This window comes from Podarcis tiliguerta (genome assembly GCF_965153285.1).
Source record: "Podarcis tiliguerta genome assembly, chromosome: 7".
NCBI classification, from domain to species: Eukaryota; Metazoa; Chordata; class Lepidosauria; order Squamata; family Lacertidae; genus Podarcis; species Podarcis tiliguerta.
Window position 1 is genome coordinate 64761828 of NC_139540.1, and position 24599 is coordinate 64786426.

At 42.2% G+C, this 24599-nt stretch overlaps 1 protein-coding gene across 2 annotated transcripts in view; it reads right to left on the reverse strand.

Moving 5' to 3' along the window:
- Window positions 1-24599, reverse strand: part of MYLK4 (myosin light chain kinase family member 4) — a 78806-nt gene that overhangs the window by 1438 nt on the left and 52769 nt on the right. For both annotated transcript variants that reach the window (XM_083449440.1, XM_083449439.1), the window contains 11 exons: window positions 12834-12900; window positions 11388-11826; window positions 10403-10674; window positions 9186-9291; window positions 7004-7097; window positions 5727-5836; window positions 5426-5567; window positions 4320-4390; window positions 2098-2226; window positions 1781-1933; window positions 335-413 (listed from right to left, as the gene is read on the reverse strand). In XM_083449440.1, coding sequence (XP_083305566.1) covers window positions 335-413; window positions 1781-1933; window positions 2098-2226; window positions 4320-4390; window positions 5426-5567; window positions 5727-5836; window positions 7004-7097; window positions 9186-9291; window positions 10403-10674; window positions 11388-11826; window positions 12834-12900 — 1662 coding nt within the window. The remainder of the gene's footprint in view (window positions 1-334; window positions 414-1780; window positions 1934-2097; window positions 2227-4319; window positions 4391-5425; window positions 5568-5726; window positions 5837-7003; window positions 7098-9185; window positions 9292-10402; window positions 10675-11387; window positions 11827-12833; window positions 12901-24599) is intronic.

Consider the following 24599-nt stretch of genomic DNA (forward strand, 5'->3'; position numbering starts at 1 on the left):
TATGCAAATTTGTGCACAGTTCTCCTAATACTTTTTGCACGTAATTTTGCCCAGTATAAGCATTATGTGGAAGCAATCTCCACATAGCAGAATGCATTTTTGTGGGTGCTACTTTCACAAAAACACACATTTTTGTATGCATCGTTTGGCTGGGAGGACGGCACCACAAAATTCAGAGCCGTGCAAATTTTGAAGAAGAGCTTTGCTTTGGTTCACCTTTCAGTTTGGGAAGTGTGGATTTTGGAAGATCACATTTAGCACAAGGAGCGAAACCAATCTCTCCCCTGCGCCCCTGCTTAGGAACAAGAAAACAATTCTATTCTGATATACAAACCTTAGATTGCAATTTGCAATGGAGTGTTTGGTCAAATAGCCAAGGATGCTTTAAGGCTGCGGTTGCACTTATCCTCCAGCTTAAAGGGGGGGTAAAAATGAGTGTCAGTATTTAATAGCTATACAACAATTGTAGAATTCATGTTTAAAATGTGACCCCCCAAAAAACAAAACAGGATTGACTGAAAGCCAATTTTAAATTTACGGCTGAGAAATAAACTACACTTTACATTCTTAACCTTTTTTAAAATCATGCTTAAGCTGGCCACTTAAAAGCAGTCACATAGGATCCCAATTCAGAATACAATCCTGATCTTGACTGGGCCTTTATACTAGTGGGTGCACTCAGATCCTGCTTGTAGGCTTCCTATAGACATTGGATTAGTCACTGTGAGAACAGGATGCAGCACCACTTGGGCCTGGGAAATTTCTCCTGGAAATGCAGTATAATGTTGGCTTCTGGTCACCAGGAGACAGAGATGATGTGAGAGTTTGCTCAGTGAAACTGAGGTTTAGCGTATTGTTATCTACCCAAAGCCTCTTAGGATTCTGGGTGGATGAATTATAAATCAAACAGATAAACGAACAATGATATTTAACTATTAACCTACGCTCAATTCACTCCTGTTGAATTAAACAGAAAAGTTCTTAAAATCTAGTCACATCATAGAGTTGTATACAGTCATACCTCGGGATGAATACACTTCAGGTTAAGCATTTTCGGGTTGCGCTACAAAGCGACCCGGAAGTAACGGAATGCGTTACTCACGGGTTTCGCCGCTCGTGCATGCGCAGACACGCAAAATGATGCCACTTGCATGCGCGGAAGCAGCAAAACGTGACCCACACACGTGCTGACGCGTCTTACATTCGCTTCAGGATGCGAACGGGGCTCCAGAACGGATCCAGTTTGCATACAGAGGTACCACTGTAGTTGGAAGGGACCGCAAGGGTCATCTAATCCAATTTTTCTGCCCAATATGGGACTCCAACTCACAACCCTGAGATTAAGAACCTCATGTTCTACTGACTGAACTACAGTGGCACCTCGGGTTAAGTACTTAATTCGTTCCGGAGGTCCATTCTTATCCTGAAACTGTCCTTAACCTGAAGCACCACTTTAGCTAATGGGGCCTCCTGCTGCTGCTGCGCCGCCGGAGCCCGATTTCTGTTCTCATCCTGAAGCAAAGTTCTTAACCTGAAGCGCAATTTCTGGGTTAGCGGAGTCTGTAACCTGAAGCGTATGTAACCTGAAGCATATGTAACCCGAGGTACCACTGTATCCCTGTTCCTTTTACCAGATGCACACGTCAAAACTCTCCTTCTTTATGATGGATTTTATCATTGAAACACTCTGCCACTTGAGAGATACATATGAAAAGAACTTTTCATTTTTGGAAACAATTTCTGGTTGGACAGTACATTGAAGCTACTGGTATCTGGTTACCCCTTTTCCTTAATGAGAAGCTTAGTGATGAAGTCTTTAGCTTCCTCCGACACTTTTTCAAATTCTTGATCATCAAAGTTCCACCGACAAGCCAGGATGTTGTTCAGAGTCTCATTATCATCATCACCCAGGAAAGGAGACAATCCGCTAAGCCTGCGGGAGACAGGGAAAGAGGCAAAACGTTTTGTGCATTACGTAGGAGCAATGTAAACCTGGACTTTGAGCAACAGTCAGAGTCCAGGAGTAGCTTTCATCAACTTGACATCAACTGCAGAAGAAAAACACAGTCTTAACAATGTAGGCTGCAGCATACTTACAACATATAGGCAATGACACCTATACTCCACATGTCGGTAGGAAATGATACAAAGTCGTAGTTTACAACTTCGGGAGCGAGGAATTCTGGAGTGCCAAAGTTGACCTTCAGCTTCTCCCTTGGTTTATATCTAATGAATGACAACGAAATACATGAGAAGATGGGTGACACCTGGCTTGAGAGCAGTACATGTGAAAAGGATCTAGGAGTCTTGGTTGACCACAAACTTGACATGAGCCAACAGTGTGACGCGGCAGCTAAAAAAGCCAATGCAATTCTGGGCTGCATCAATAGGAGTATAGCATCTAGATCAAGGGAAGTAATAGTGCCACTGTATTCTGCTCTGGTCAGACCTCACCTGGAGTACTGTGTCCAGTTCTGGGCACCACAGTTCAAGAAGGACACTGACAAACTGGAACGTGTCCAGAGGAGGGCAACCAAAATGGTCAAAGGCCTGGAAACGATGCCTTATGAGGAACGGCTAAGGGAGCTGGGCAGGTTTAGCCTGGAGAAGAGGAGGTTAAGGGGTGATATGATAGCCATGTTCAAATATATAAAAGGATGTCACATAGAGGAGGGAGAAAGGTTGTTTTCTGCTGCTCCAGAGAAGTGGACACGGAGCAATGGATCCAAACTACAAGAAAGAAGGTTCCACCTAAACATTAGGAAGAACTTCCTGACAGTAAGAGCTGTTCGACAGTGGAATTTGCTGCCAAGGAGTGTGGTGGAGTCTCCTTCTTTGGAGGTCTTTAAGCAGAGGCTTGACAACCATATGTCAAGAGTGCTCTGGTGGTGTTTCCTGCTTGGCAGGGGGTTGGACTCGATGGCCCTTGTGGTCTATTCCAACTCTATGATTCTATGATTCTATGAGAAACAATGACAGCAAAGATAACGTCTACAGTATGTACAGATACTTAAGAGTTCAACACAAAGGTTGGGAATCAACTAAGTTGATGAGCAAGCGGAACAAGGTCGACTTGTCCCCATGACTTTCTTCTTTTCCTTCCCCCTCGCTCCATAAATGTGCTCTGGAGGATTGGGGAAAAACCCAGACTAGGTTTAGGGGACGTGTGACAGCAGTGAAGGAAGGGGGGGGGCGGAGTCCCACTGTGTGGGCAGACCGCATTGAACTCATACATATCCCACTGAACACGACATTGAATTCCACCCAAAGATGCTTTAAATAGGTGGTTAGTGGGGGCAGGCAAACCGATAGCTATCAGGATGATGTCAGAGAATATAAAACAGGCAAAGGCAAACTCAGCCCTCCAGATGTTTTGGGACTACAACTCCCATTATCCCTAGCTAACAGGACCAGTGGTCAGGGATGATGGGAGTTGTAGTCACAAAAGATCTGGAGGGCTGAGTTTGCCTATACCTGATATAAAACATGCTGGTGACTAGAAAGCATCTCTTGTTGTCTTGCCCCAAACTTCCTTTTCTTGTACGGCCATTGTTTTGTAATGTTGCCTTTGGTTTAGTACCTCCATCCTTAACATATGGCATGAAATAAGCCCTACTAAAGTCAACCCACTGAACATGTTGAGGATCAGAATGTGAATTTGAGAGGACTGTGTTTATTTTGATGACCGCATGCTGCCTGTTGCAGAGAATCTTGTATCACAAGAAGAAGAAGAAGAAGAAGAAGAAGAAGAAGAAGAAGAAGAAGAAGAAGAAGAAGAAGGGAGTTTGGATTTGATATCCCGCCTTTCACTCCCCTTCAGGAGTCTCAAAGCGGCTAACATTCTCCTTTCCCTTCCTCCCCCACAACAAACACTCTGTGAGGTGAGTGGGGCTGAGAGACTTCGAAGAAGTGTGACTGGCCCAAGGTCACCCAGCAGCTGCATGTGGAGGAGCGGAGACGCGAACCCGGTTCCCCAGATTACGAGTCTACCGCTCTTAACCACTACACCACACAATAGCATCTTGCTCTGAATTATTTGGAAAGAAGCAAAATTTGATCCCTCTTCCAGTCTATGACAGCATTTTCGGCAACAAAAGCAGCCTTTTCACCCTGCTGTGAAGATTGCCTGTTCAAAAACTTCGACCAACATGTGTACTATCAGGTTCATCAGGAAATGTGTTCAAGACCGGCCATCTTTTGGTAGCCTAGAGAGTCTTTTCTTTATTATTACGCCATTTCTCCCAGTATTGGATCACTTGAAAATGGACTTTGGTTTTAGGAACTAAAAGATGCTGGTAGCTTGACTGAAAGCAACGTACCTCCTTGCCAGCCCAAAGTCAATAATCTTGATTTGATTTGTCTCTCTATTCACACACAGGATATTCTCAGGCTGCCAGGAGGAAGAAAAAAAAGAGAGAGCACACATTTATGAGAAATGCTACATGAAGTGGAATCAGCACATTTAAAATACAACACAGCACAAAAATATGCTTTGCAGTGCCTGCATCACGAAGCAGGTTAGACTCTGTGGACATCTCAGACTGTAATCATGTGGTATTTGAGGCTGGGAAATCTCTGCCAGGGTAGGTTTTCGCTTGCTGTGGCTTTTCTGTTTGACATAATGTAGCAAGTCAAGATAAAAAAACTCATTAGTGAGCTTTCAGAAAGCACTCGGACTGGACTTCAGGAAGTCTGTGTTGTGATTTTGCAGCCCATTATGAATCCAGGCTGAGACATGGAATTTTTTTTTAAGCTCTCCACCTCCTCCATTCTTATTTTAATACTCACCATTATTCAACATTTATCTTTCAGCTTTAGCTTCTTAGTTCACTGTTATTCCCCTCCCTATCCAGTATCTAATATATTAAATGTGGGCCTTTTTAATGTGTGTGTGTTGAGGGGGGAATGTTATTATGATTTTTTCTGTGATTTGATTATTATACTATGAGAATTATGTTGTTAATGTTGTTCACCGCCCTGGGATCTTTAGATAAAGGGCTGTATATAAATTGAATAAGTAATCATAATCATAATAATTAATAATATTAACACCAGATATTGACTAAGAGGGAAGACTTAAAGATTAAATGCATCTGGGCTGTCAGGAAACAAATTGCTTGAATCCTTTTTTTCATATGGTGATGCTCTCAAATGTCACAACCTCAGCTGAAATCGGAATGAATTTGCTTTAAGGATCGCTATGTCAGATGTGTGATTTAAGTCTTCAGACACCCACCTCTGACTCCATTATTGCTGAAAACAGAATATAGTGCAGTCGTTCGTTAAGTGACCACAAAAATAAGTCTGAGAAAATCAACTGCAGGTATAACACTGAAATCCAGCAGCTTTTAGCCAAGCGAGTGTGCCTCAAGGGAGGAAAATTGCCGCCTTTAATCTCATGGGTAGTGTAATCAATGCACTGTACCTTCAAGTCTAAATGGAGGATATACATCTGGTGCATGTATTGAACTCCTTCACAGATCTGCTTTATGAACAAGATGGTATCTATCTCTGACAAGTTGCAGTTCTCGTCAATAATTCGATCAAACAGTTCTCCTCCCTCCACACTGGAAAAAAGAGAGAATTCAAGATTTACATTACTGGAGAGACCCATGTCAAAATAAGGCTCAGAAATAAAAGGCCCATTTACTCTGTGTGTGTATATGCACACGTGTGGACATAACCGAAAGCCCAAGAAAAGGAAACAGAAGAAACATTCAACATACTATTCCATGACGAGAACAATGTCATTTTTTGATTCAAAAGCATCATACAGCTGAATGAGGTTCGCGTGGTTCAACTGGTTCATCACATTGATCTCATTCTTTACTTCGTCCTGTGAAGAATGCAAGAACGGTGCTAAATATGATGATAAATATGGCAGAAATTGGATGCACACTTATTGCTTGACCTCGCTGATATAGAAGAGAAGAAGAAGAGTTTGCATTTGATATCCCGCTTTATCACTACCCTAAGGAGTCTCAAAGCAGCTAACATTCTCCTTTCCCTTCCTCCCCCACAACAAACACTCTGTGAGGTGAGTGGGGCTGAGAGACTTCAGAGAAGTGTGAGTGGCCCAAGGTCACCCAGCAGCTGCATGTGGAGGAGCGGAGACACGAACCCGGTTCCCCAGATTGCAAGACTACCGCTCTTAACCACTACACCACACTGGCTATCGCTCCTTCCTGCTGTTGACATTTCATTCAAAATGTTCCTAGGTTTGTAGGACAGACTGGGTATCTCCCTATTAATAGCAAAAATATATTGTAAATATTGTCTAGTGGCAATAGCTTTAAGCTAATGTGGGGGGGGGGACAGGAGAAAGTAGCTCATGCCTAGAAATGGTAAGGATATTGTAATAGTGTGAGGGGTGGGGATATCCTGGTGTCTGTGATTAGACGGATAAATCCCTCCTGAACTTGGTGTAATGGAAAGAGAGGCCAAGACTATGGCTCAGTGGCAGAAAAATTAACTACAATAATAAATGAGAGAGGAGAGAGAGTTTGGATTTGATATCCCGCTTTATCACTACCCGAAGGAGTCTCAAAGCGGCTAACCATCTCCTTTCCCTTCCTCCCCCACAACAAACACTCTGTGAGGTGAGTGAGGCTGAGAGACTTCAAAGAAGTGTGACTAGCCCAAGGTCACCCAGCAGCTGCATGTGGAGGAGCGGGGAATCGAACCCGGTTCACCAGATTACGAGTCTACCGCTCTTATCCACTACACCACGCTGTACGGCTTATTTATAACCATGGATTTACAGGGAGATCTCATTATGGGCTGTGGACACAAGTGAGCAGGGATTCAAAAGGCAATGCAAGCGGAAGAAGAAATAACTGTTCCACAGCTGTGTTCGCAAGTTGTACAAACAGGAGCATAATAAACCAAGGTATATGGGAATCAGTAGAACAAAAGCTGCCACTTGGAAGTGGCAAAGTACATCTGCATAACAAAACCTCTTGGGCTAGGTTCTGCTGTAGACCTGCACTCCAGTTGCCCTTACCTTTTCCTTGGCAGCTCTTGCTTTTATAATTTTGGCGGCTAATTTGAGACCCGTTGATTTTTCTTCACATCTATGCACCTGGCCAAATCGTCCACTAAAGAAAGGAAAAGAGGGAAATGTTGCTGAATCCAAGACCCATTGCCCTTCCTTTGAGATATGAGCATTCAAGTTTTCTTTCCTCACTAGAATCTCATTATTTGAGGCAGAACAGTGTCTAGCACAGGCTTCTTCAAACCCGGCCCTCCAGATGTTTTTGGCCTACAACTCCCATGATCCCTAGCTAGCAGGACCAGTGGTCGGGGATGATGGGAATTGTAGTCTCAAAACATCTGGAGAGACAAGTTTGAGGAAGCCTGGTCTAGCAATTGTCCCTTATTGTGAGGTACTGCCCCACCAATCCTGCTGGACTCCTGGCTATTTCTGTCAAACCTCCTCAAATTAAGAGGAAATATACTTAAGAAAGGCACACCAATGTAAGTCTGAAGGAGGAAAATAATGTGGGAGTTACCCTGAGAATGATTCCTGTAAGGAATGATGGACAGAATCTGAGATCAGGTAAGAATGGTTGTGTACCTTGAAAGTTGACACTGTCCCCACTAAGCTTTGAGTCAATTGATATACAGAGTGATATTCAATATTAGTTATACTCAGAGTAGATACACTAAAATCAATGGACTTACGTTCATTCATTTCAGTGAGGCCATTCTGAATATGACTCAGTTGCATATTACCCCAGCTTTTTAACCTATATCTTGAAAACATGGCTAATTATGCCAAATGGAAAAATAATATGTTATATAACTTAACATTTAAAACTATCAATATGTTACATTGCCTTTGTTACTGATTTTCCACACCTCACAAAGTTGCACTTTAAATGGTTATCCATGTTGTTTTACTCTAGTTACCCCTATTGCCTAATCTACCACTGCAGTGTGATATTCTTTTTTTAAAAATATATTTTTTATTAACAGGCCAATCAAATCACATTAATTCCAAATCACATTAAGTCCAAATTATACAGCCAGATTTTTGAAATTTTTGTTGGGGGTACCCATACTTCAAGTTCCGAAAGGGGTCAAAACATCACTCTTGCTGCTGCCTTGATCAAACAGTTCTATCCAGTTCTGTCCAGATAGTCTTTTTGTTATTTTCTTCATCTTCTTGTTGTTATCATATATTCCTTTCTTTGTGATCTCTGATAATCTTCACAAGCGGGTGAAAGACAAACATCTCCTGTGTGGGTTTTACACTCTCCAAAAATGATATCACATACAGGACAGATGCCATTTCCACACCTCCGTTAAAAACATTCCCACTGTCTGTCCGTTGATTCACAGGCTTGTGAATCTATATCTCAGAGGGCTCTGCCAGGTCAAGATAACGTTCCGATAACCATACATTCACATTCCAATGACCCTGGTCCTCCTCCCTCTCATCCACCTTAGGCAAGCCTGTCTTCACGAAACTCCATTTTTAACTGCGTCATAAAACTTTCCTTTCATTCCCCGGTATTTCCACCCATCCTCTCTTCAATCAATAATCCACTCCCACACAGTTCTTAGTCTCCTGCTTGTGATTAATAATAGCAATGATTCTTCTCTCTGTCTGGAGGGGAGGGTTATTGGTACTCACATAAGGCAAAAAAAGAAAAGTTTTTTCCTCCCCTCCCTTTCCGTTTCACTCCAACGTACCAGTCTCTTGATGTTGATTCTTCACTTGATTTATTTTCATGCCTGTCACTCCACTCACAGAGATCCCATTAATCAGCAGTCTTTACTCCCGATCTTCACTTGATGTATGTGCATTAGCTTCTTTCCAATTATATATTTACAATTAAATATTTCGAGCTAATGCGAACCAGTGCGCTAATTGGAGACAGTGTCAGGAAGAGCTGACTTCGCTCGAGGGCTTCGTGCCAAGTGTCCACACCCCCTTCTTTCGAATCCGGGGGTGCATTATGGACACCGCTGGCAAGGCAGTCACCCCCCATCCCCTTGGGGGGGGGGAGGAAGGATGCATACTTCCCATAGCAGCCTCTTAATTACCTCGTGTGGGTCGGAGAGATGTTATTGTCGGCCATCTTCCAATGCGCCCCCTGGTGGGCCCCCCACTGCAGTGTGATATTCAACAACTTGAAGAGATTCCTCATTCTGCTAACAATACCTTCAGTTGTACTTACCCTCCCAAAACTTCGCCCTTGTCGACATGATAATAGCTATTGATCCCTGCTCTTTTAGCTGAGACAATCCGATGATCAAAGGGAGCCGCCGGTGGTGAGATATACTCTACAAATGATAAGAAATGCATGTGAAATCCTCACATGAAGAAACTGACTTATTATGCTCATTATCTACCATTTCCACGGAACAAGCAGTGTTACAATGTTCAGTACACATGCACTTTGTTTTACAAAATATTAATTCCCCCTTCTACATCAAGGCCTGATGGTGAGTTTCGTTGACTACAATCAACACCGAACTTCACTCCGGACATGCACCAGAGTATATTTTGAATTTCAGAATTCTCACCTCTGTACTTGAATTCTAGGGAAGAATGGGGGGGGGGGTGATATATAAACACAGGGCTTATGGTGTGGATATCGGAGCTACCTCTTCATTTGGTTAAAGCTACAAACAGCCACCACATCAACCCACATGTGAGTTTAGGAAGGCAAGTAAGTCCTGGGCCTGTTTTTGTAAGTCAGGTACGTACTAAAAGCCATTTGTGTCAATAACAACACATGAAAGCATTTCCATTTGCCCCAGAAAGTATAATCTTTTCACTTTGCTTTAAGACGCTCCTAAGAACTGGATTTATCAAGAATCCGGAATCCAAGTCATGGGACCATCTTTGAGCAAGCTGGGCAGCTATCAAGTTCTCTGTGAATAATTCAAAAGACCCTCATGGGTATAAAGATACAACAACAAGGTGATATCTTTCCAGTGGCTTTCCATGGATTCTTACATCACCACTTTTAAAAAGAATTAACTAAAGGGTAGTATTGCAAGGTTTTCTCATCCCATGGCGAAATTTTCCTGTAAAAAAAAAATCTTGTGAACTTTCTGAGGACTGTGCCTTAACTTCACAAAATAAAAAAGCAAAAAGAAGACTCACATTTTGCAAAAGCCTCAAGCCCTGTTAGTTGGTACAAAACAACAACAACCCCCAATGGACAAGTCGCCATGGGACTTCAGAATGGACTCCACAGAAAGCTTTTGAACTTCCTCATTCTCAAAACGGATTGTCAGCTGGCGGGAATTAACAAAATAACACCCCTGAAGTTTCATGCAAGCTCTATTAACTCCTGGGAAGTTAATTAAAGATGCAATGTACACTTCATTTTGCTTGGCATTATCACCATGCATATCTATGTTGTTTTTTTAAGCCAGGTTGTACCAATTGTAATACTGTCTCCTATTGAAGCTTCTTGCTTATTTTCAGTCTTCTTGGGTGTGGAATCAGATCCAATTGTTTTCCCAGGCAAGGCAGGCTGTGCCTCTTTTGGCTTTGTCGCTCCTTTGGGTTTCTGTCCATCCTTAGCATTCGCTGCATCTACCCTGCTCTTTTTGCTTTCCTCTTTGGTAAGACCAAAGTCATTCACACGACGCTTACTGCTGCCATTCTGCTCATCTTTTGGAGGGAATGAGGCTTTTTCACTGTCCTTATGCCTACAGGATGAGGGATAGAGATTATTCTAATGGCATCATGAGAGTGGAGTTGGAATGAAGCAAAAAATATAGGTTAAAACAAAACAATGTAAGGAGCTCGTTACTTTTTTTAGTGTTTGCGTTTCATGCCTAAACAAAATGCATATGGTAAACAAAATGCATACAAGAAAATAACTGCACAAGAAGCAGCTGGTGTCTTCACCATTTTATACTTTATTGATCTCTGCAAACTTCAGACCAGACCAGAGCAGATCACAAAGAACACACATACTAAGTTCTATATATTTTGGATACAGAGATACTAAACATCACTAGATAGGCAAGGGAAGAATATTCAAATATTAATTTTCAACGGGGAGATTGTGTATTGGAACAATCAGTAAACTATCATTACCATTTGTAAAAACTCACATTTTAAAATGGTATTTTCTTGTACTTTTATTTGTAATAGTACTATGTTTGTGTGTTATACTAACAATAAATAAAACAAACCAACACTTCAATCGTTATTGGTTGCTAGTGGAGCTTTGTCATTTTGCCATCTCCAAACCAATATGTTCATCTGTTTTGTCAAGTATGACAGATTTCTAAAATGCAAATTCAGTGTTGTATGTGACCTTTGCATAAATCACAACAAGCCCCACTCTTCATGCATGCAATAATCTTTAATAGGTAGCTGCATGATATTTGAGGAATTATCATATAAAACCTACCTGACATCTTGATTCTGGCTTTTTGATGGACTGCTGAGATCTTCTGCTGTATCTTCACCTGGGGATGTAGTTTCTGGTACTTCTGTTTCTTCATCTCTGCTAGTATCTGTTCCTTCAACATCTTTTCCTGCTTTCTCTGGGCTTTCTTCAGACCTCTGATGCTTTTTTACAACTCCCAAAGCATCACTCTTTGTATCGTCGCTACTCGGTTTTTTACAAACGGCCTTTGCTTCTGCCAGTTTTTTCCCTGTTGTCTTCGGGAGGGAGCCTTTCCAATTTTTGCTATGGCTGTCCTCTGCCTTCTCCTTTGACTCATGAGTAAGAGGTTTAAGGGAACTTCTCTGAACAAAAAGAGCACTTGCCTTCTCCGTATTCTCCTTGTTGAGTTTATGGACCTTTTCTGTGTGGGAAAACGATTCTGGGCTACCATCAGATTCTTCTGGAACCAAACAGAAAACAGCAGCCATTTGAATGAAAGAAGAACATGTATTGCTGGCCGCATTTCAGTTATTTTAGGGGGAAGTCATTTGTTTCTCCCTCTTTCCTCCCTTTATTCTACCCTGATACAAAAGGTAAGCCAAGATATTCCATGTACTGGAACAAAAGAACAAAACAACACCTCAAAAAATTCTGCAAGTTGAGTCAACAAGTATAGTTTGCAGTGTGTATAGTTTGGTCTCAAATATTAAAATTCTGTTTGAGAAATCTTCTAATTCAGGGGGCAGCAAACTTTTTCAGCAGGCGGCCAGTCCACTTTGCCTCAGACCTTGGGGCGGGCAGATTATATTTTGAAAAATAATAATGAACGAATTCCTATGCCCCACAAATAACCCAGAGATGCATTTTAAATAAAAGGACACATTCTACTCATGTAAAAACCTGCTGATTCCCAGACCATCTGCGGGCCAGATTTAGAAGGCAATTGGGCCGGATTCAGGCCCTGGGCCTTTGTTTGCCTACCCATGTTCTAAGTGGTAAGTAACATGGCTGACATACAGTGGTACCTCGGGTTACGAACTTAATTCATTCCGGAGGTCCGTTCTTTCCCGAAACTGTTCTTAACCTGAGGCGCGCTTTCGCTAATGGGGCCTCCCGTTGCCGCCGTGCCACCAGCGCGCGATTTCCGTTCTCATCCTGGGGCAAAGTTTGCAACCCGAGGTACTACTTCCAAGTTAGCGGAGTTTGTAACCTGAAGCGTTTGTAACCCGAGGTACCACTGTATTTATAGGAATAAGTTTAGGCTTATAAGAATAAAACAAGCTAGTCTAGAGGTGTAGACTTGGCACAGGTCCCATGGGCAAGAGGCCAAGGTTGAGAAATTTCACCTCAGAATGCCCTGCAGTGTTAAAGCCACTTTCCCCTTTGGCAAGTCTGGTCCCTCTTCTCTAGGGCACAAGGCTAGGCATAGAAAGGTATTGTCATTATGTTTAGAAGACAAAAACTAACCTGAGGAATCTGGTGGTTTCTTCTTCTTTATCAATTTTGTTCCCTTTCCGGCTAGATATGATCTTTCCTAGGGGGAAAGGAGCAAGCAAACACATTAGACCCTTAATTCGTAATACACTTCCTTTGCAAAACTGCACCTTCTCTTCTGTAAGCCACATATTTTTCCACAACTACTAATCAAATCCAACTCTGGAAACACCTATAATTACTTCCCATGGCCACTACCTGCAACTGGAACATGCCTATTTGAACAGACTTTAGGGTAGACAGTCGTGGTCCTGCACTTCCAAACAATGACATTGGCTTATTTGATGGGAAGGTATGCAAAAGCTCCCATGAGCTGACCATTTGTGGTCTAAGTGTGGTCAAGGTTCATACCATAGATTTTGCCTAGACAAAGATTTTTGTCTGAAATTCTCAAAGGAATGTCTGTTATGGGAAAGGCTCTGGAATTTGGTGCCTTCTTTCCAAATTGGGCAATTATGCGATATGTAATGTTGCCATTTTTGCTCCAACACTACACACACATAGACACAAATCAGAAATAAGTTCACTGAATAATAATAATAATAATAATAATAATAATAATAATAGGAAGAATAAGAAGAAGCTGTTCTGGGGCCAGTAATCTGCTTATGTTTTTATTATCAGACTGGCCAATAATTCTCCCCTCCCAATTGCTAGCTGTACATTTTAAACTCATACTTTTTAGTATTCAGTGATGACCAACCGCTATAAATGGAGTTGAACTAAATTCTGTACAAACTTTGAAGTAGGCTATTTACACAAAACACCATTGTTAAAGGTCTTCACTGCTCAGAGAGTCAATACTAGATAGCTTATTGTTTCAAAACAATGTATGGTGGTTCCCTCACTGCGAGAAGCAAAGTTACAGGGAACCGGGCAGAGGTTCCCTTCTCGGTAGTGGCGCCCACCCTGTGGAAGGGCTCCCATCAAATGTCAAAGAAATAAACAACTATCTGACTTTTAGAAGACATCTGAAGGCAGCCCTCTCTAGGTAAGTTTATAATGTTTGAAGTTTTATTCTGTTTTTAATGTTCTGTTGAAAGCTGCCCAGAGTGGCTGGGGAAACCCAATCAGACGGGCAGGGTAGAAATAATAAATTGTTGTTGTTGTTGCTGCTGCTGCTGCTGCTGCTGTTCCATTCTTAATCATCTTTCTTGTAGTTTTGATTCTCTGCCTCTCCTGCTTCATGTCTTCACAGTCCCCTTGCTTCTCTTCCCCATTTCCACTAGCAATTTCCTCATACTTTACAACAGGAGCATTGACTTAAAAATCTATAACTTCCCCTTGGTCCTCAAAAGTTAGAATATCCATGAAGTAGGGAAGGAAGGATATGTCAATGTTGGTTCTCTGCTTCTCATTTCCTAATATTAATTTCTCCAAATTTCCGCAGCAATTTGTGATTTTAAAAAATCCTCTTTAAAATTCTTCAGCATTTTGTATGCGGCTATGATTAATCAATACACACATTTTTGCAAACAATTTGTCCTAATGTAATGCATCTTATGTTACTTTCGTTAATCTAGTCATATTTATTCACACTTTAACCTAATATATGCATTGTTGTAAACTTTATCTGCTGGAGAACTGCACCGAAAAATTCAGCTAAATGCGAATTTTGAAGGATGAATGTGTTTCCATTCTCATATTTCTTGGGAAAGTGTGAATTTGATAATTCGCCTTTCAGTGTGAACTTAACTAAATTTCTCCTCCATCCCTACCATGAACATTCTGCATATTACAACCACTTAGCTAAGCCACTCTGAGGGTTTATTTTACAAGTGAGAAATATATCACTGAAATAAATAGCCATCGGGAAAGAAGTTCAGAGATTATCATTAGCTTTCTTCAGTTTGCCAAGCATAGTTTTGCTATCTGATTTTAATCTGTTATGTGCTGATCACTGAGATGCATTAGAAAACAACGGTGCTGAAACAAACCGGTATGATTTGCTACCACAAAATTATGTTGGCACATTCACAGGAGTTCTGAGTATGTGATACACCCTGCCTGGTACAACTTCTCCATAGTCTATAATGCTACAGTGACATCTAGAGGAAACTTTTACGAATATACTGCTCACAGAAAAAAGCAGAATGTCAGAAAATAAGAACTGCCTCTCAGGATCAGTCCCAAGTCCAATGTGATCTGCATTCAGTTTTCAGAAATGTTAACCAAATGTTGTAAAATAGCCCCTGTTGCCTTTCCATCCACCCGACCCCCAGCATCTGATTACCCAAGATCCACTACCAACTGTTATGGCTACCAAATATTAAATGATTATGGGCTGTATCTGTGACAGCCACCTCTTAGCCACCCTGGGTCCTGTGCCACCGGGGAAAATGAGATCCACCCACAACAGAGTGTACCGCTCTGTCTGCGCACATTTTCCCCTGCTCAAGACATTATTGCCACCTCTTGAGAGTCCCATGGACTGCAAGAAGTTCAAACCTCTCCATTCTTAAGGAAACCAGCCCTGAGTGCTTACTGGAAGGACAGATCATGAAGCTGAGGCTCCAATACTTTGGTCACCTCATGAGAAGAGAAGACTCCCTGGAAAAGACCCTGATGTTGGGAAAGATGGAGGGCACAAGGAGCAGGGGACGACAGAGGATGAGATGGTTGGACAGTGTTCTCGAAGCTACCAACATGAGTCTGACCAAACTGCGGGAGGCTGTGGAAGACAAGAGTGCCTGGTGTGCTCTGGTCCATGGGGTCACGAAGAGTCGGACATGACTAAATGACTAAACAACAACAACAACCCTTTATTAATCAACCGAAAAACTTCCCTTTGGTTTCCATGAAGCCCTTTGAGGTAGCATGGTTTATGGCTCCTAGGCATGGAGGTGTTTCAAATAAAATAATATTACAACAGGGTTATGAAAGATAATCTGCAATCACTTTGATTCAAAGGGTTTGAGGAGTTTTCCATTTTTCCTCTGTGTTTGAGTATTACATTTAGGCCTATCTCTTCCCAGCTGCAGTTGAGGTGGCAAATCTGTGTCTTAGAATACCAATTCAGACTTCAGGTGGGGGCTCTCATGGCAGAATCAACCCCCAACAAAACAAAAACCACATCCTTATGCATTTAAAAATAGCATGTCAGGGAAAAGAATGGGCTAGAAACCTACTTCCTGACAGTTTGTTTTCTATGTGCAAGGGATTGTTTTTACACTGATGAACATTATACATAGAAAAATATCATGTCAGGGAAAAGAGTAGGCTTGAAATCTATTTCCTGACGATTTGTTTACCGTGTGCAAGGATTATTTTTACATTGGTACATTCACTTCCATGGTCTAAAGTGGTTCAGTCCAAAGGCACAGGTTCCCCAACTCAGCTGCTGTTTGGCTCCTTGCTCTAACCCTGCAAAATATTTGCTTTCAATTACCACTTTCCCTCAATCAGCCAGGTCGCACTTTATTTGGCAGCACCGTGGAACAGGTTGCTTTCAAGGCGAACGGGTGTTGTACCGTGCTCAACAGTATCTCCTTTCTATAAGGTCTCTGGCTGCTCCTTCCAGAACATAATATTTGCCTAAAATTCTTGATGGGGCAATGTGTTCTCTGAGCAGCCAAGTTAACTCTGTTGACACCGTTTCCTACCCAGAATGCCTTAGTCTGACCTGGTACTTGGATGAGATTGTTTGAAAGAAATATGTGCTGAAAAAGGCAGGAATTAGACACGAAGGCGTCATTAGGCATAAATATCGTGCTTTTAGTAGCAATTTGAAATTCGTTCCAAAATTAACTTGGAGTTTTTATGAACACCTGACTTCACTGAATTCCTTCTTTATGCACCACCAGGATGAACCTGGCAATGTTTCTGATACTCAACTTTCTTTTTTCTTTCTTTATTCACCTAATAAAACCCTTTGATTTTCTTCCCACTGCCAGAAGCACTATAATGAACATTTCATGAAGTTGCCTCCACCTCCCAGCCTTTATCATCCCATCAGGTTAAATCGGGTGCCAAAACTGAACTGTTCCGTGGCTTCCGTTCAATTGCACTTAACAGGTCATAATATATAGAAATTTGCATCTGCAAATACTACATTGCCTGTACATGAGTGTTTATATCAGGAGCTTCTGGAAATAAAAAATAAATAAAATAAAAATCTCTTGGAGATTTATTAGGATCAGATATCCCACTTCTGTGTCAGTCCCATTAATAGTTGTGGTTCAGTCACTTGATCTGAGTGATGATAACAAGTACTTCAGCATGCCATTCCCAGCCAAACTAACGTCATGCATCTTGATATATAAGCACCAATACAGAGTAGACATGTTTTCCCTGACAGCAACCCACGTGCAACTATACCGATGCCTCAACATATCGGCTTTTTTTAGCATCAGGGCATAAGACATCACCTGAGTAAATGCCCTGGGGCTGCTGAAAGCCAACATTCCTCTTTCAGATTCCTCCCCATATTTCTTGTGACATTTGTTCCGATGTACATACTGATAGGATACAAAATCAAAGGATACCAGATAAACTTGTCAGGGATCTACATAACCTTCATGGAGTTTCTAAGGGGTTTATAAAACTTTTCTGTTTCAAATTTCCCAACAACCCAACAACATGTGTACCATATGGATTCTTAAAAACCCTCGTTTATGTTGTGAAATTCCTTTAGCTGCTGTTCTCCTGCAGCACCATAGCACAAAGCAGGACAAAGAGTAGCACAAGGCATCACAAAAGCAAGACACACCACACATACTGCGTCATGACTCTGTGTTCAGCAGAGAACCAGCCTTTTCACCTTGTTGTGTGTGTTCAGGATCAACAGAACTTCCAGGATGACGACCACAGCACAAAAGATTGGTTACCAGAGATCCACCTCACTTGATTCCAGCTCTGCTGATGACTGTAAACTTGGTGACTCATATGTCACTATGTGAAGTGAGGCATTTGGAAACCTCTGGGTAGAACACTTCCACCAGGTAAAGGGCCTTCACGGTAGTGGCACCCGCCCTGTGGAATGCCCTCCCACCAGATGTCAAAGAGAAGAACAACTACCAGACTTTTAGAAGACATATGAAGGCAGCCCTGTTTAGGGAAGCTTTTAATGTTTAACAGACCACTGTATTTTAATACTTTGTTGGGAGCCGCCCAGGGTGGCTAGGGAGACCCAGCCAGATGGGCGCGGTATAAATAATAAATTATTATTATTATTATTATTATTATTATTATTATTATTATTATTATTATTGTTGTTGTTGTTGTTGTTATTGTTATTATTATTATCAGCTCAAGGATTTCTGCTTGTCAGGTGGAACCATTTCCCCTCTTCTCTTGGAGTCAATATTGTGCTAGCAGAACAATTTAGTTGAATCCGGCCCTTTGTGTTTGAAGTAACCTCCGATAATAAGAAAACTCTGTCTATGGTGTATGAGCTGCAATGGCTTCAGTTCTGCAGTAACCATCAATGGGTGAATATGATGATTTGAGTCAGAATTCCTCTATTTATCACCAGAAGGCACCATTCTAACAACCACGCCAGAATGTTTACTGCTAATACAATGCAAGGTGCAATTAAAATCACATTAAAAACACTACAAAGGGCCATTTTACACATGAGTGTTGATCACTTCTTTCATTACTCAGGTCATGGCTATTAGTCCTAACAGCTATATAAAACCTGCAGGTTCAAAGACAAGATAACTCTGAGTATCAATTGCTAGGGAGGGGGAAATTTCTTCATGTCTTATTTCTGGCTTTCCCAGAGTCGCCAATGTAAGAAGCAGGATGCCAGAGTCTGATCTACCAGAACTCACTTACGTTCCCATATTCATTTTGTAAAGACAACACTTTTCAGTGCAAACAGTCACTGCATTGGTTAAAGGAGTCGTTGAGTGCTGAGTTATGAATTACACACAAATGGATCAATCAAGCCTTAGTGAGCCATTTCCGAGCAAGAGGCCACCTGTCAGGGACTGGGCGGAGGAGGAATGGTGGAGACCGCTTCCCCATCCTGACCCTTCCAGGGAGGAGAAAGAGGAAGACAGTATAGATTTACAACAGGGGTTTGCGGGAGGTCATAGCTCAGAGGCAGATGATGGGGAAAGATGGGAAATTATGGGAGAGGAACAGGCAGAGCTGGAGCAGCAGCTGACTGACACGTTGTCATTAGACAGCACTCCAGACCCACCATCTCCCAGAACCCGGCAAGCCTTAAAAGTAGGAGAGCAAAGAGCTTGAAGGCAGAGGGCACTTAGCAGCACCCGTAGAGGAGGTGATGAGGATGAAGAAATGGGAGGAAATGAGGAAGAAGAAGAAGAAGAAGAAGAGTTTGGATTTGATATCCCGCCTTTCACTCCCTTTAAGGAGTCTCAAAGCGGCTAACATTCTCCTTTCCCTTCCTCCCCCACAACAAACACTCTGTGAGGTGAGTGGGGCTGAGAGACTTCAAGGAAGTGTGACTGGCCCAAGGTCACCCAGCAGCTGCATGTGGAGGAGCGGAGACATGAACCCAGTTCCCCAGATTACAAGACTACCGCTCTCAACCACTACACCACACTGTCTGAGGAAATGGGAGGAAATGAGGAAATGGGGGAGATGAGGGGTGGAGAGTCACTTGAGACAACACCATTATCCAAGAGGTTGGGTTCTATAGCATCTCTCTGTAAAGTTTGAAATAAAAAAGGACTGTAAGAAACTTTTCCTTGTCTTTACAACTTCCTGGGCAACCAGCTGGGAGCCGCTGACAGCACCCTGATACCACCTGAGGACTTGATTTCTCTCTATAGCTTGAGCACTCTTTTCAGTTCTGGGAAACTGCTTCCAGCCAAATCATAGAGCTGAGGAAGATGGAAGTTAACGATTCCCTTTATTTCCAAAGTTCAGCCTGGTAATACAGCTGCATCCATTGCCAAAACAGCACCCACACCCTTCCCAAACAGAAGGGATGTATCAGAAAACCGGGGGGGGGGGACACACCCCAAGATTTGAAACCTATTCGTAATTTTTAAACAAAGAAACAAGGACAGCCTAAGCAAGAAGAGGCCTCAACACAGTCCACTGACTATATGGTTAGCAATAATAAATAAATAGTGCCTTGATGATACATGTCTCTTAAGTGCAATCCAGTTTGGAATAAGCCTCAGAGCTTTCAGTAGTTCTATAGAAAAACCACTGTTTTCCCTCCCTGTGGAGTGAATGATGATATTCTAATTGACAATTGCACTCAGAACAACAGTAAATACTGGGCCTAACATGACAGGCAGTCACAGTGAGAGAAAGAGACAAACCCAGCTGTAATGAATTACAGCGAGTTCATTTCAATGTTTGTTCAAGAAAATCTGAATTATAGCCTGGTTTTACTTAATATGCATGTTTAACAAATCCAGCTGTGGTTTATGAGCTTGAGCCAATGATTATTTTCATGGACAGTTGGACTGATCTTGGATTCCTTTAAAATACAGTTCGGTTAGGCAAGTTTAATTTCATGTCTGTACCCCCGTTTAATTTCAGAAGGAAGCACAAAGTATATTACAATGGCACGCTAAAACAATTACAATTACATCTAAAATGGCAAATCTAACAATATGGAAAAATATTGAGGCATAAAAGTGCTTTAATATTCTCCTTGGAAGTTGATAGTCATGGTGTCAAGGGAGCCCAGAGATATGCTGCTGGGATGCTGCCCTCAAAACATTTACTGATAAGTTCATTTTGCCGTGAATGAAATGTTCAAGGTCTGGATCATAAGGTATGAATTCTTAGGGTTATTTTAACCATTACTTTTCCCAACACAGGTATTAATTACTATGCTTGGGGAAGCATGGGCATTATAATTTGGGGGATCTGATATAGCTCCTTTCACTACTGGCTTTTTTTTTTTAATTAAAAAAACAAACTCTGGTTCCTGGAGAAAGGGGGGAAAGACTTTATTTTACAACAAAAGTGGTAAAACAAATGTGTCAGGAGATAGAATTCTTTCAAGAAACAGGTGTGTGTGATGAATTCAGTGAATGTTACAGGCTTCTAAACAAGATGGTAAATGCACAGATTATTTTCAGAGAGCCCCAGTTGAAATAAGATGGTTTGCAGAGAGTGTTTGTCGATTTCAGTAGCTCATAAAGCCAACTGTGTGAGACGACCTCATTCATATAGACAATCAGATGTCCTTATGCAAAAGAAGCTGAGAAAAAGGAATTTTGGCTAATCTTAACATAGGCACTTCCAGTCTATTCTGACTCGTCTTGTTCTTCAAATGACTCTGATGTATAACACAATACAATACAGTACAGTGGTACCTTGGGTTACATACGCTTCAGGTTACAGACGTTTCAGGTTTCAGACTCCGCTAACCCAGAAATAGTACCTCGGGTTAAGAACTTTGCTTCAGGATAAGAACAGAAATTGCGCGGCGGCAGCAGGAGGCCCCATTCAGAGGTGGAATATGGCCACATTCAGACTAAAACACTACCTATGCTTTCCACTGTGTCACGATCTTGCCCATTTGGACTTCTTTAGACATACATCTGTGCAACTGACAGCATCATTTACCCAGAAGGACTGAAATCTTGAGCAGGCTTTCCCAGATTCAGCCTTTCGCCACGTAATATTTACCGAAATAAATCAGACTTGGAACTCATGGTTCACAGTAACATTAGGTGCAATCTCTTAAAGTTTAGCGCTTTTATGGCTCTTTGATTGTGCACATGAATCTCTTCGTCTCTTGTTTAAATCTGTGGGACTATCCCAAATTGACACTGTTCAAATAATAGCAGATCTGCCCAATATACAACCTAAACGTTGATTAAAATGTATTTGAATCCTGCAATGGATTCATTTTGATACCCCGAAACAGCTTGTATAGGTATGCTTCCTATGGTTTCATTCACTTACACAACACATTGGTTTTACATTAGGTTATCACTATTTTAAAACGGTGCTTGCAAGGTAATCTAGATTATATGGGGAAACCTTGGCCTGAAAGACTGAAAGGAAATATTTCACAAGGTGCTGTCCTGCTGCTGCCCAGACTCCCTTGGCCCTTATTGAATTACATGTGTTTACTCCAGCCAGGCGTTATCCAACAAGGAAGTGGGGCTGTTTAAGGATAGTGCTTTTGCAAAGCCCCTGGATGCAGCAGTGAAAAGTCTTAAAGTAAGATGAACTAGTTAATAAGTCAATGAGTATAGAGAAATGACTAGGATTGTGAGCTGTGCACTATGAAGTCCCTGGTACAAATCCTGTCTCGGCTAGAGGCTGACTATGAAGGCAATACACTATTGTCTAAGCTCCATGGTCAATATGAAGATAATAATTACAGGGATGTTGTATTGATCACTGAGATAATGCACACTGAACACTTTGAATGTTCTGTACAAATTATGATTATTACTTATGAATTGAAGCAGTTCCGTTCCAGTCATATTAGCTGTTATGTACTGAGTTGAATAGGATCCAAAATGCAGCAGTCTGATTGGTCCTAGAACAATGCAGCAGTATGATTGGTCCACAGGAGCCACCCAATCCAGCTCCAGGTGGAAGTGACTCCACAACCTGATTTGCCTACAGGAGAATTCCGGAATTAGCCAATCACGTGCAGCCCATTGTGTAAATAATGTATATAAAGCCGATATTGTGGGGGAACTTCCATTCCTCCTCATCACTATGAGCTGAATAAAGAGCATGGAATCCACTCTCGACTCCGAGTATATTTCATTAGCAATGGACTTAGGGACCAGCTTGTGAAACTCCATTTTTTCCTATCACATTTCAGAATCTCTGTGGCAATGAAGTGGATCCAAAAAAGGTCTGAAACGGTTGGGTTCATGTCTAATAATGGAACTGATTTAGAATTGAATGGCTTGTGTGGAAGAGGACATCCACCTGCCACTAGTTAATAGCCAGGTTCTCCTATAACACTTAACTATGGTCTAATGGTAAATCTTCACTGTGGTTTGCAAAAACAAGCCAGTAAACTTGGGTTTGATATTAGTTTGTTTCTACCATAGTTAGAATGAATCATAGTTTGCATAGATGAAACTGCAAGCTACTGTTAATCTAAAATGGAAGTGAAAGCACCCAAACTGCCCTTGTGACTGCTCTGAAGGACTAGTGAGTTCAGGGGTTACCCAGGTTCACTCTTGCAATACTAAACTATGGTTTAGTGTTACATCTAAAGTAGTCCAATATCTACACCCATGCCTATCCTGAAATAGCTTGTTACATGTGCAGCGTTCCTTTTATATTTTACAAAAAGAACATAACCTGCAGCAAAGGTGTTCAGGGAACTGAAAATGTAAAGTTCCACCGAATGAAAGTGCAAAATACCTTTAATTAAATATTAAAAAGTGCCACTTTGTTTGTTTGTGGGTTTTTTGATATCACAGCACACAGAATCTGCAGGGAGGTACTTTATATTAATTTACGTTCATAAAGCACTTTCCCAAATGACCAGAGTCTCAGAAATAAATTCTGACATTTTGTTAGAAACAGGTTGTGCTGAAATAATAACTGAGAATAACGAGAGTGGGATTTCTTCCCTATTTGTGGTTTCTAGAATGACCGCTCCCCGCTTAAAACGGGGGGCGCCCTTTGCGTGGACGCGCGCAGCCCCTAGATCTGGAGCGGCTCCATCAGCATAGGCTTGGCTTTGCCTTCCCTCAGGTGGGATACCTGATGGTCTCCGCCTACCTCAGTCAGTTGTCCAATCCCACCTGGGGGAAGCATTGTCAAGGAGACCAGGCCAGGTAGGCGAGGGATTACCTGCCCACACAATAGAGGGAGGATCTTACCTGGGAATCCTCACTTGGCTCCAGAGCTTCTCCCACCCTACCCACCCTCAGTTAATGTCTTGTTTTGCAGGTTAACTTTTCTTCACAGGTATGCGGGCGCTGCTACGTTAAGGTCGCTGTTAAAGGGCCGGAAAGGAATTTCCCTGCATTGGCAGGTTTCGCCTTTCCCGTAGCAAAACGTCACAACTTTGGCGGTATCAGACCTTGGGCGGAATCCTTTAGTCCATCTTCCTCTTTGCGGCGGCGATACCAGGGTTCCCCGTTAAAGGGGTTTCTGAAGGGAGGCTTTGACCGTACGCCGAAAGGTCGTCGTTGCTCTCCCCTGTGGCGGCAGCGTAATGGGGGCAGCTATCTCTGCTTGAACATATGTTCTCCAGAGCCGGCCCATCCCCCCCCCCACTGGATAACCCTGATACTCCCTAGGTCCCTGGCTGGGGACTGGGGAGGGAGAACGCCCAATGCCTGAGCCAAGGTCTACCCACATTTGAAATTTAATAAAGTTGTGGCCAATTTAATCCCACAGCACATTGTCTTGAGTCGTTATTCCACATGACGGGGGGGGGGACCGCTCGGGATCTGGGGACTCCGCCTGTCCACGCAATGAGCATACTGTTACCCAAACAATAAGACAAAGCTGCACATGCCATTATTATGGTTTGATTTTGCATTGCTCACAATGCTCAAAATTTGGAGCTTTTAAAAAACAAAAACAAAATCCAAACCTGAATGACTTATTACAGTTAACAAGGGGTTGGATCCAGGGCTGCCTGGAGCAGAACTTCGCTAAAAGTATAGATAGAGCCCTGGATGGGAAATTTCTCCCTTCTTTCTGCAGGCCCCTGCACCTTCCCAAACGGCTTTGAAGGGTTGAGGTTGAACCCTCCAGAACGCTGGAGGTGGTACTGGGAGATGCAGCGCGGAAAGGAAATCTCTGGCTATCCCCGCCCCTCCCTTCCTCCCGTGAGGAGCTGCAGCTGGATCTCAGTCACTG